The sequence below is a fragment of the Anomalospiza imberbis genome, chromosome 1 (assembly GCF_031753505.1).
Source record: "Anomalospiza imberbis isolate Cuckoo-Finch-1a 21T00152 chromosome 1, ASM3175350v1, whole genome shotgun sequence".
NCBI classification, from domain to species: Eukaryota; Metazoa; Chordata; class Aves; order Passeriformes; family Viduidae; genus Anomalospiza; species Anomalospiza imberbis.
The window spans coordinates 20,138,769-20,152,609 of NC_089681.1; the positions used below are offsets into that span (position 1 = coordinate 20,138,769).

General features: G+C 33.3%; 1 protein-coding gene across 30 annotated transcripts in view; it reads right to left on the reverse strand.

Annotated features, from left to right (window-relative positions):
- RIMS2 (regulating synaptic membrane exocytosis 2) overlaps positions 1–13,841 on the reverse strand; it is a 446,434-nt gene that overhangs the window by 140,388 nt on the left and 292,205 nt on the right. For 4 of the 30 annotated variants that reach the window (XM_068183411.1, XM_068183392.1, XM_068183402.1 and 1 more), the window contains one exon: positions 6,653–6,718. The exons of 25 other annotated variants lie outside the window; for them this stretch is intronic. In XM_068183411.1, coding sequence (XP_068039512.1) covers positions 6,653–6,718 — 66 coding nt within the window. Of the gene's footprint in view, positions 1–793; positions 857–3,312; positions 3,379–5,946; positions 6,055–6,652; positions 6,719–13,841 lie in introns of all 30 variants that reach the window. One more of the 30 variants, XM_068183375.1, reaches the window with a different exon arrangement.

Sequence of the window (13,841 nt, forward strand, 5' to 3'; positions counted from 1 at the left end):
GCCAACGAACAGTGGCACTGTGGTTCAAAAAGCTAGAGAATATGTATGGTCTCAAGTCTCTGCAACTGCAATAATGCTTAGCCAAAAGACTCTCACCAATCCTTGCTCTCTAAAGAAGAGAGAAGCCCATATTAAAATATTGATGGATTCATTCTGGGTTTTATCAGATTTTTTACATTTCTATTTAACAGTCTCTCATGTTCTCTGTTCACATTCACACAGGAAGGAAGTAAAAAAAAAAAAAAAGAAAATTCTTGCAAGAGCAGTAAGAAAATGAGGGGGAGGCAGTAAAGTCAACAAACTAAAAGCAAGGAAAATTTGTGTGCTTTCTTGATCAGAAGCCAGATACAACTGGGAAGAACTACAGATTCTAGGGCACACAGCACTTTGCATGGCTTATGCATCAGTGGAAGATAGGTTAAACAGATAGAACTGGGATTATTTCTAACAGTAAAAAAGTATTGGGTCTCAAAGACACCTTCCCCAACAGTGCAGATGTAGGCAGGTATCACTAAAGAGCCACTTTTCATTAAAGCAGCCCTGAACAGTGAGAACATGTTTTAAAAATAGTTCAAACATAATTAATGTTCTTTTTCTATTTGTAACTGAATAAAACAGTTTAATCTTGGAAAAAAGACTAGAGCATAAGTGCCTTAGTTCTGAGTCAAGAAAGAAAGACATCAAGAAAAATACATTTATTAGGAATAAATTTGGTACAATTATAAATGAAATTTTTGTATAAAGATCCAAAATATATTTTAGTTTTATCTGTAACACTACACTTTTTACTTACCCATATTTTTCAGCTGAACCATTGACTATATCATCTGCCCATGAACTTGCACCATTGTACCACCTTTACAATGCATTTAAAACAAAGAAGTGTTATTAAAAATGATGAATTACTATTATCACTCTAATTCATGTGATATGACCACTTCTCAACAAAATGGGAAGACTTCCAAATGTTTTCAAATAATTTTGTAATTATTTTGTACATTTCATATTTTCTTTCAAGTATGAAGAAAAGCAACTTTTTCAAAACCAAACGCCAAAGAAATTATAGGGCTTTTTTCCTTATACAATTATTATATTTTTATCTCTAGTCTTTTCAGCAGTTAAGCCATAAACTTCAGTTACATAAAGACTAATTGATCTCTTATCTTTTCGTACATAAATATCTTCATGTTTTCAATGGCTATTGAGTTGTGGAATAATAAAAAACTAATTGTGGAGACAAAACATTAACAAAAATAACATAATATACATTAAGAGTTTAAAATATTGCTTTTAACTTCAAATACATGACCTGTCCAGTTGTAATCTTTTTTTTTTTTTTTTTCTATTTGATAGGGTAGTTGGTTTCTCACAGGTATGTAAGAAACAGAAGAAAATTCACTTCAATGATCAAACAATGAAAACTAATTAAAGTGGTATTGTTCTTCCAGGTACTGAATATGGGCTGCCCAAGCCTTTGCAGCATCACTTCAGCAAACCAGTTGAAGACAGCATAAAACACATATAGAAGTATTTTATCTTAACAAAAACCATCGGGAAAAGAAATAATGGGACAGAAAAAGCTGCTTTAAGAAATCAGGATAAACTGTTTATGCGCCACTACTCCAGCATATTAAAACTAGATAAAAATCATCCACCATTTGGTTAAGGAGTTTCAACTAAATCTCTGGAGTTTTATACTTTCAGGATCTTGCTAGGGTAAAGCCAGGGAACTCCTATGTTGTCTGTATTCAATGATTTCCACATGACAGTGAGTGAGAAGACAGGGATTATCAGAAATAATCAAGAGACCACTATATTATCAATTTGGACCAAAAAAAATCATTTCTATGTACTTAAAATATTAGCCATAGGCTAAAGGAAAAACTTTTTAATGACTTGAACACACTGATCCAAGAATTTTCATTAGTCTGTTCTTGGGAATCACAGCAGTATTTTTTGCTTGTCTGCCTTTTCTCCAAACTTCTCATGATGCAGAATCTTAGGGTTTGCAGTATGTTTACAAACTTAATAACCTCACATCTCCTGGATATTATGTTGAGGGAAGACCATATGGGGTGCAATATATGTGAATGTCAATTAGCTGCCCTTGTTTATTCTATGTCCAATTGGATGGTAGGGGAGCGGCTTTTTTTTTTTTTTCTTTTCATGGTTTATAGCCAGATCAATGGCTGGATGAAAGTCACTTCAGTTTAATCTAGTTTTAGATTGGATTTAGATTTAATCCCATATAAATTAGAATACTGCTGGAGAATGACAGGTACTCTCCCTGATAATCCATATCCTCAAAACTGAAGCCAGTCTCTCCAGTTAACCAGTATTTTAAATAAGAATTTTTGATGAAACTACTTTATTGCAGACATCATAAACACATAAGTAAGGGTTTAAAATTGCAGTGCACTTTATTTTTTCTTAAATATGACTGTATTTATTCCTAACAATCAAATAAAAACAAAATTTCTTGCTATGAGTTAGGAAAAGAAAATCCCTGCTTCACCTGTTCCCATAGCGTACAGAAAAATCAGGCATTGACTTAAAAATGGACAGAGAAGTATAAAATATCTAATTGTAAAGAGGGAGAGGAACATTGATTTGTTCTTTTCTTCAGATTTCCTTCTCTTTTGGCCTAGCTCTTTATACATGAAAGGCTGTTATCAAATTACTACTACCAGAGACACTCCAAAACTTTTCAGATTATGTGTCAGATTTTAGTGATATTCTGCTCACTGTGATACATTATACGCATAAGAAAATTTAGGAAGAACAATAATACTTTGGTTCCTAGTATGGCAAACACGAAAAACCAATTTGAAGGCATTTGGTTAGCCCATTTTTAAGTCAATGTGGGCAGTAGCATGCTAAAACCTGAGTACCATCTTAGGGTATTCAGGTTATTGAAAGAATGAAATTGAGGACTCTAAATTGCCCTAGAATGACTTCTAGTGACAGAAGAGGTTAGCCATTAGAATTATGGTGCAGTTAAGTTGAGAAAAAACCTTTAGCTGTACCTAAGCTCCTCTGTACTATTCCATTTTCCACCCACATCTAATGAATAAAAAATTCTTCAAGTTAAGAATTATGCTTAAAAAATCTGAAGTCAAATTAACGGAGGGCTAAAAAGAAAATGAGGTGCTTAAAACTATGGAGATTAGTTGTTCTGTATTTAGAGAAATATGGCATAAAGTGCACTGTAAATTTAAATATCTTTAGTCTAGGTCAATTAGAATTTTAGACTACGCTTCATAAAAATTTATTACTCAACTCTATCTATTTTTACTATATAAATTAAAATACCTTTCAGGAGTATAGGCTGTGTCATCATAATATGAATTAGGCACTCTTCTCTCCTGCCTAGTCCTCCTGAATATGGAATAAATAGCACAGATATTTCAGACATTTTAGAGGGTGCTTTTTCATTATTTATTCCCTTACTGTATTATTAAGATGTGATGAAGATAAAGCACACTAATCTTCAATTCGGCTGTATACTCTGAACATATATTTTCGTATATATATATAAATTTAAACTTCTGCTTTCAAATTCTATTCAGAAATAATTAACAACTTACTAAGAACACTTGATCAATGCACATGTATTTCATAGAAGTAAAAAGTTACATTGACAGAAAACTAGTAGTTGAACAATAGAGAGTGTTCATCAAAAGTAGGATTTGGGAGTTAGAAAATGTCTACTGGGTAAAACAAAAGTCAGGAAAGAAAACAGAAGCAAAATCTAATTTCCTTAAGTGAAACAACAGAAATGCTGCCTGAAAGAAACCTCACATCCTGCACAAAACGTACACAACCCACTTTTTATGGACCTACAACACTAAACTCAAAGGCTAAGTGGAAAAAAATAAATTGCACAGTGTGGTGTTCTTGTTGATTCAGCTGAGCTCTGAGGTAGGTAAGTTGAGAAAGAATTTCATACAGTGAGGTTTTCAGCATAATTTTATTTGGAATGAACTGCTAATATTTTTTTAAATACAAGGACAAGGTTAAGAATAAGAACCTTGAGAATATTACTTTGTCATTATCATCATCTGTGTGTCAGATCATTTAAAATGTGTTACTGTCAAATGATGAATTAGCTCATATAACTCTGTAGGATTCTGAACTGGGGGATATAAGTCAAAGCGTAAGTAAAGCTCGACATGTCCAGCCATGATGCCTTGTGTGCATGCAGTGTGAGTAGCTGCAGCAGGGTGAGCTGAGCCCAGCTGGCGCTACCGTGCTGACTGTAACACTGAGGAGTCAAGGGAACTCGGGGTGTGGCACTGAGCAGCAGGATGTTCTTGGGAAGACCCCAGGTCCTAAGGGCTCTGAAGTCACTGAAGATGCACAGGTGCTTATTGCCTTTCTTAGGCATATGCTGGAGTAAATATCTTGTCAATGCTGCTGTTCCTTTTGGGAGGGAAAGAGTTGGACTTCTTCAAAAGGGGGGAGCTATCAGAAAAACAAAATGATGACTGCCCTAACCTAAGAATGACCTCAGAAATTTAGGGTTTTGATAATGTAAAAGTGTCCTAGAACTAATGAACTGAAGTCTGTCATGTCAGATAAACAGTGACTGACACAAAATTCAGCAAAGATGAAAGAGAACCAACTAGTCACTCTGTGGGGTGAAAAAGAAAAAAAGTAAAAAAATGCTAAAAGAGACCACAAGAATTAATGGGGTGGCAAATCAGAGTATATATCTAAGGCCAAAAAAAAATTAATTATTGAAATAGCATACAAATGAGCACATTTTATCATGCATTTTAAAAAACAAACAAAATAATCCCTCTCCTTATTGAACTTTCTACATGTGGACAGAACTATTTATACACTTCCTTTATACTAGGTTTCTTTTAAAACAGAATCATTTCAAAACAAATGCTTGACTGAGTTGTAATTGTTAAAATGTCTAATACACTACAGGTTTGGAGAAAATTTAAAAATAAATACTTCTTTCTAAGGATTTTTCAGATCCTTTTTTGTTTCTGCATCCAAAAGTCACATTCACTTAAAAATATGGTAACACAGGATCTGAATCCAAAGCAAGCATTAATGAACTTCTCAGACTCATATCCAGAGGGCAGCCATGAAATTAATATATAGAGTTCTTTATTTCTTGCATTGGAAATTTTACGTGGCCCCTCTTGTAAAGCAACAGCTCTATCAACCATTGTATCTGATCTGAAGTTACCACTTCCTTTTTATTGGCTTACAGTTTTCAGTTTGACATTCTTATTTCTATTTACACACCACTATGTAAACTTTTTTGGTTTGCAACATTTCTGAAAATATTTTAATTACAGTACTTGAGCAGCATAGCTTAAGAGCCACTGTATTTCAAGTGGCAAATTATTTGACAGAAATTGTTATGGACTCAAATTCTCTCTCCATGTATTTCATGTGTAAATAGGAACTATGATGCTCTGCAATCACACACAGATATTGTGAGTGTGTACAAGTACTCCTAAATCACAGAATATGCAGTATAAATATAAATACAACATAAGCTTACATAAGCATACACTTCTATTTTTCACTCTATTTTTCAGTTACCCAAAGTATAAGACTTCAGAAGACACTCTTTCTTGTACTTTAAAGTAGATAGGCTTTTCCTTGTTATTTCAAAGAGAATAATAAATACTACAAGCACTCTGGAAAATTCCAGTAAAAATAAGGGTTATAAAAGACGCAGATATATAATATCCATAAAATCTATTTTAAAACTGGCTTCTGCAAAGCTATTTGGTACCTTTTGGGATTTACCCATGGCCCCAAGTAGTCTGTTTTAAGATGCATACATACCCAGAGTATTAGAAAAACATTCACTGCATGTGTTTATCTCTTAAAACACAGATCACATTCTCAGTTTGTACATCAAACACAGCAGTGTCAGTGTGGCAGAGCTAATGGCATACTCCACATCAGTTATACCTCTCAAGATCATAGTAAGCACCCTCAGAATAGGTACGGCACATCGTACGGGAGCGGAGTAATCTGATTGCATCTTCACAAAATAGAGGATACATTGTGTGATCCTGGCTGCCAAAACAGAACGGGTGAACACAATGAAAAGCAACAAAAGGATGAAATGAAGACAAAACAACATGAAAAGCAATCAATGTCAACAACAGAACAAAACACTGGAACAGAACATGACTGGAACTTTGGTGAACTTTGCAAAGCTACTTTTAAAAATTTACGTATTTTGGCTCACAGCTACAAGAGCTACAAGACTGAGAAAGATATAACTCTCCAGTTTTATCATAATCTTTAATACAGCCACTCATATATGATTTTATGCATATTAAAGCCACAGTATTAGCAGTTATTAGTATTCGCTGTTTTAAATTATTTTCTTTATATAATCTCTAAAAGACGTCAGAGTGATGTAAATAAGGCATTAACTTTGAGGACCATCAATTATAGACTATTGGCAGTGAGAAAATATTCCAGTGAAACACAGGAAGAATTACCCAGTGTTTGTGTGCACACTATGTTAACAAAACTAATGATGATATTAACTCAACTTCTAAGTTTTCTACCACTATAAACAGACAAACAAAACCAGAAGTGGACATGTAGGTACACAGAAGTACATGCATTACCCACACATAGTCACACAGAGGAAAACATATACCTGACATCCCTGTAATGGTGATCTGAGGACTGGGTGTACCGGGAACGAGGTAAGGTAACATAATGACTGAGGTGATGGCAGAAAGAAAAATACAAATATGAGACAATAAGATGGAGAAGGAATGATACACAACACAAAACAGAAAACATTATAATAATAACATTATGGTTTAAGAGCACTGGACTTATTAACAAAATAATATGATATATGGTTCTAAACATAAAATCATCTAGATGATTCACATATTTATTCTGAGAAGCCAGTGGGAGATTATGGATCAAGAAGATAGCTAAAATTTAGGATTTTCCACAGTATTTCAACTAGGAAGAAAAAATACATAAATCTCTGAAAGCAACTCAAGAAGTCAGATCGCTTATTTCCTATTTTGAAGGCAGTCATAACGTTAGTATGAATAATATCTTTGAAAGAGATTTACCTAATTTGTCTGAAAGGCTATCACCGTTTTGAAATCTGTCCCCACATAGCTCCAAAGCTTTCCTATTTCTAAGTGTAAATTCTCCTAATACTGATCATATTGTGACAAAACGTGAATTTATATATTTTAAATATATTTGTTACACTAGATGTTCTCCAATTATCAAAAATAGAAGAAAGTAATTTTACTTTTACTATAAATGTATGCTCACAGTACAGGGAAAAGGGTTTGGAAAAGAGAGGGGTTTACCATTAAAAGGGAGTTATTGACTACAGTTTCAATGAAGCTAGGATATTTCAAAGGAAAGTCTAATCACAACTGTCCACACTGGAAGTTAAATTGACTTCACAAGAAACATGGAAAACCTCATCCTTCATTTTTATTTCTCGTATCTTAATTTGCTTATGATTACTGTTTTTCCACTAGGTATATTACCTACACTTATTATATTTGCCTCTTTTGCATGAGAATAAAATGCACCATCACCCACATGAAACTATTCCTTATATTAGGTCAATTATATATGGTATGAGATGTCTTTGTGTTCACTTCTTGTCAAATAAATGAAAAAAAAGAGTTTCCACTATAAACAACTAACTTAAGTCCCTGATTATGCAATTTAAACTTTGCAGTTGGTTACAAGAATGAGGAGCTGTATACTATTATACAGGGCCCAATTTGACATGGTATAGTTAAATCTGAAGCAGGACTAATAATTATTAAAATAGTCACAGATTTTACACTGCAAGCTGTGAAAAGCTATGAATGATTTTAAAGTAATGTAAATACCTAAGTATCAAAAAGTCTACCCATAACAGCCTGTCAGTCAGCATGTTGTCAAGAATCATTAACAAAAATTCACCATGATCTTAAAATTTTCTTTGGAATATATGAACACCCACAGGAAGAACAATGAAATAAAAATGTAGGAGTCTATCCCCCAGGATCTAAATGCACAATGATGGCAAACTGCATACCAGGTTATTCTCTCCACTACATGGATACATTCCCAGGCTACATCCACATGAATATGCCTTCAATTATTCAGGTGCAACCCTGGAATTAACACCTCAAAACTCTTGCTCTTGTATTAATAAGCAATTAAGTATTTCCAGCTGGTAAATGACATTTTAATTTTAACAATTCACTTTGCCTTTTATCTTTCCAGTGAACTGCTGACAAGTTTTCCTGGTAGTCTTCAAAAAATACATGGCATCAATGAATACAATATATTTAACCATTATTTTAAGACCAACATCTTAAACAAAACTAGGGCTTCAGGCAGAACATATGTTGCAGAAGACATGGAACATGGAAATGCACATGCTATTTGCAATTAGATCATTCACTGTCCATAAGAAGGAACACCCCAGACTGTTCACTTCACTTATTTGTAGGTGAATGAGACACCATCAGTTCATGCTCTGCTTAGGATTTCAGTCCTGACAACTTTTCATATTTCCACCAAACAATGTTGAATTCCCAACTTCTGGTGAGTTTTGTTCTAATACTTCCAGAAGCTCAGAATTCCAGTGTCCTTACCAAGTTCATGGAATTTTTCTTGGGAATTTCTGGCAGGTAGTTCAACCTTTCCTTTTTTTGTTTTTTTTTTTTTTTTGTTTTTTGTTTTTTTTTATTCAGTTCAGGATTTCAGAATCAGAGTATGATAGCATTTAGATGGCATTTAGATACAACCACTTATACAATTTGATATACCACAACTTGTTACGAGTTTAAAATAAGCTTCCTCATCATCCAGAACATTGTTTATCTATATATAGGAATGGGGTTAGCTTGAGCTTATACTTGACTTGACCCTCTGGAATTACTGGCTATTCATAGTTTTCATTTTTTCTTAGAGTCGATGTTAACCATAATGTCTAACTTAATAGAATCATAGAATCACTGTCAAAGATCATCAAAACCAACCTTGAACCAAATACCACTATGCCCACTAAAGTATCTTGTAAAGTGCCACTTCTACTTGTTTTTTGGACACTTCCAGAAATGGTTACTCAACCATTTCCCTGGGGGGCATGTTCCAATGCATAGACTCTCCTCTCTTTCAGTGAAAAAATAGTTCTTAATATCCAACCTGATTCAACATGCAGAGCAAAATGCTTAAATGCCATCTTTCTTTTGAGCATCCAGCCAATATCACAGTAGTTGATTTTTTACCATTAAATTTATTACTATACATTTTTATATATTTAGGTTAAAATAAATTCTTTATGCTTTTATAAATATGTTAGCAACACCAAAAATACCCGTGACTTATTCTCAGTGTCCAAACCTGAAACATATACAATATTTATTTGGCTAATCCCCAGGATAAACCACTTAAAATCATAAAGTAAATGTATTATAATGTAGTAAAAACATTAAACTCTGCATTGCCTAAGTGCAAAAGAATTCCAGTAATGTTCCAGATCTCCATCTCAACTAAATATATCATTCGAGTTGTTAATAAATTTAATTACCCTATATGCACATATACATGGGAATGCTCAGAAGACAATGGAGACATGGACAAAATTTAGATATGTCAGAGTTTTAATATGACAAAAGAACTCCAGAATATTGGAGTTTTTTTGCAACCTTGATTTAGATTTCTAGCTTCTTATCACACATTCTTTACGTCCTACTTTATAGTAGATCATGGCATTAGTACTTCAAATGATGGTATGGCAAAATGAACCTAACCTGCATCCTCATAGGCTTATGAAACATTTACCTATTTTGTTACAGATAGAATAGACAGAAAATTTGCAGCAACAATTCATTTTACTTAGATTAAAATAATGAAGTTAGTCTAATAAGGCAGCATTATAAGTTTTGCAATATCATCATTATTATACACACACACAGCCATCTCCCTTCCACACTGTATCAGGTGAAAAGAGATTTCCATTGTTCTGACAAGAAGATTCCAGGTACATAGGAACACAAGATAACTTTCCTTTTTTTAAAAGTGAAATTTTCTGATATTGTTCACCTATTTGTCCATTTTCTTACAAAATTCAGTGAACTATTAGGGTAAGAAAACAGAAACCAGTGATTCAGCAATTGATTAGATTGCCAAATTGGAAGTACTTAGTATCCAGGATCAAGCTTAGCAGAAGAGTCTCAGAAGCATGCTTGAAAACACTCGCACACAGAATACCTCACCCCGGCCTCATGGAATACCTTTCTGTTCTTCCTATGCAATGGGAGTTTAACCTGCTCTCTATTGCTTGGGGTATTTTATTTAATAATAAAGAGGCATTTAGGAGATAATTTATTCATTTCAATTCTCACTCTCTGTGACCAGAGCCTAAAATTTGATTGACACTCCAGCTTCACTACTAGAGTGGACAGCAGACTCCCAAGTGTTTTTGTGGAAAGGCTAAAGTACTGTGTATTATTACACTCTTGTGCTTATTGGAATATCTATAAATAATTCTGAACACAAAATAAGTCTTAGTGCTCCTTTCTGTTAGAGCCTGCATGAAGGAAACTCAGTCGACACGAGCAATTTCTCTCATCCTATCACTGTTTATCTATTCCCATATTCAGCTTTTTCCAGTGTATTATCTGATTGCAATTAAAGCAAAATATTGTATCATTTGCAATAGCATTATCCTTTATTTTTAGCAACATTCCTTTACATTTTTTAAACTAAAATAACAAATTAAATGTAGAAAAATTATAAAATTATTTAAATTTTTAAAAAATAAATATAATTTTTTCTGGTATGAATTTGCCTTTAACCAAATACACCCCAATTTCTCAAGTTACAATTTTCTGAAAAACTAGCAATGTGAAAAAATAGAAATTAGCTTAATCAGACTGCAGAGTAAGAAACAGGTGGTTCTTGGGGTCTACCATTTGGAAATTTAGGGGAGAAAGAGACACTGAAAGTGGTAAAAAAGAGAAAGCTGCCATATGAAATTTAGGGAAAGTTCTGTGGGAAGGAATGAAGTAAAAAATTGTGCTCGGGATCACATTGACTGTGAGGTTGAGCACAGAATTGTTCAAGGGAAAAGGAGCCAGGAATAATAAAGTGATGTGGATTCAGAGAAAAGGCACAGCTCTATGACCAGCTTACTCATTTCAACAATGGAAAGCAACTACTACAACTAGTTACTTTTTCCAGGGTCCAGTTATACCATTCTAAAAGGTTATATTCTCATCTGAATAAAGCAACAGTTAATGTTCTCTGTGGTAGAATGTTTTCCATGCTGCTTCCCAAACACCTGGCAAATCTCACCAGCTATGTGAATAAAATGTGAAGTCAAGCTCTTAACTCTTAAAAATGTCAAATGCCATTCAAGAATAAAGCACTGGTTATGTAATTTCACCTGCAATAGTTAATTGAATATATCATTAGAATAGATTTATTTAATAATTGAGTTTTTTTAAGAAAAAAACAGTCTTTCTTTACTTGTAAACATCAACAATTTTTCCACCAATAATGGTATGGATGCTTTTTGCTACATCAATTCTATAGAAATTTCTGCAAATCTGCTGGAATAGATTAAAACCTAGAAATGTTCCATCTGAATGTAACTGACAATTTGAAGACTTTAGTTGTGAAACAATAGCAGTTATCAGCAGAAAATTATCAGCTGACACACATTCAATCAAGATGACTTTAAATAAGAAAATCAGTATCACATTATCACAGTACTCCCCATGCTGCATTTTAAATCATTGCTCCAAAGGTGCAATACTGAAGTATTTTATCAGAACTGCAATCTTTATTACACAGGCTTTAATTTTTTTTTTCATCTGTGTATGCATTTTATTCTGAGGAATATATCTATGACTCTTCATGGTGGGTTTGTTTTTTTTTTTAATTTGACTCAAAGCTTCTTCTTTACCACCTGCCTACTCCACCATCCCTGTTGGAGATAATCATCCTTCAGCAGACTCATGGAGGCACCAGGTGGGTGGTGCAGATAATTGTGCAATTAAACAGTGATTTGAAAGGAGAAAAAGAACTTAAAGAAACACTGCAATTATTGAGATTCAAACTGATGCAAGCATTTTATAACATAGCCCTAAGCAAATTTTCAGCAATGCATTTCTTTCACTTTATTGGGTATTTGAAGAAGCAAAGCAGTGACATTACATATCCCATGTGGGTCTGTTACCTACATGATTGACACAACTGAAACCCAAAAAATTATCCCAAAATTTCCAAATAAAGTATCAGGAACCCTTTATACTTTACAGTATCTTTGTATTTTAATCTGCATTTAAATGATTTTACAGTAAATTTTAACTAATTAATAAATAAATGACTAGCTAATTATATATTATTCAGCTGTGTATTTAATAAAGACTTTGAAAAAAATCCATTATTTTCAGTGTTTTAATATGGAAAAATATATCCAAAGGTAGTTTGACCTAATATGACATCTACTTAATAACAGTATTAGATTAGGAGTCTCCTACCCATAGATAAAGAAATTGCATGGTTTAAGATGACATTTAGAAATGTAAAATTGATGTTGTTCTTGCCCACCTTTAATTTTGTGTCAAATAATAGAAGCAGGTATTTACACTGTGTTTTAGCTAACATATAACAGGCTCATTGTAGTGAATTATTTTGGTATTCACTGGTTTGATTATAGCAAATGGAATTTTTTGCCATATATTTCAACATTTACTTCGTGTTAAAAAAATCCAAGCCACATGCTGTCAAAAGACTGAAAAAACAAGTGTGTATTCAAATATGTGAATGAAATCTCCTCTCATTAATAAGGGTGTGCTGGTCCTGCTAGTCTCAGCACATCCAGATAACATCTTTAAAGTGATTTTAAAATAATGGACAATATTTCTCTAAATAACCATGCTTGTGGCTACCCCATTAGTTTAACAAAACAGGTAGCAACTTTTCTTCTTTCAAATGGAAAGTGTGCAATAGCTTTGATGAACAAATAGTGGATAATTTCTCTTTTCTCTTGTTTTCTTTAAGCACCTCTCAGAAAAACACTCATACTTGAGGAGCTTTCTCATACATTTCTCCTGCAAGACTGTTTGAGTTAGGCATTCTCAGCATGCTCTGGCTTAACATACCTGTGCTAAATTCACCATTAGCAATGTTATTCCTCAGGGAGAACTCACCTCGGATGTCAAATATCGGTAAGTTATAGTTGCTGAATATCTAAGTTTGTTGAAGTTGTGGGCCTGAGCACAATTTTCTCACACTGTCTTGGTGTTTGTTGTTAACTGTTGATATATCTTTCAGAAAGAAACACAGGTATAGTTTGGTGCTTTTGTTGTTTATTTTTTTTCTTTCTGGAACTATGCTGAGTCTCACATTTTTCCTCTAATTCACCTAATTATATTGATTGTTTAAATATAAAACTCTGAGGTTAAATCCAACTGTTTCCAAAATTTTCTTAATAGTTTCTATAGTTTGATTAGTTTCAGTTTCCCAAGTGAGGTAAAATCAGTTTTAGAGAATTTATCAAAACATGTCAAATTGACATTTCCAAGGTTATCCCATTACAGGTAAATGTTCTTATGGAACTTGGGTGCATATTAGGTCATAAGCATTCATATTTCTTAACATTACAAATCTTGGCTATTTCATAAGAGTGTGAGTAACCACAAAAAACCTCACATTTTGATAACAATTAACTACTAGACCTATATTAAATATATAGGTAACAAATTGACATGGTTTCTCAATTTGAGTTAGCAGTATACACAATACAATATGACACTTGTGTTAATACAGCAACAGATACAAATTTAAACTGT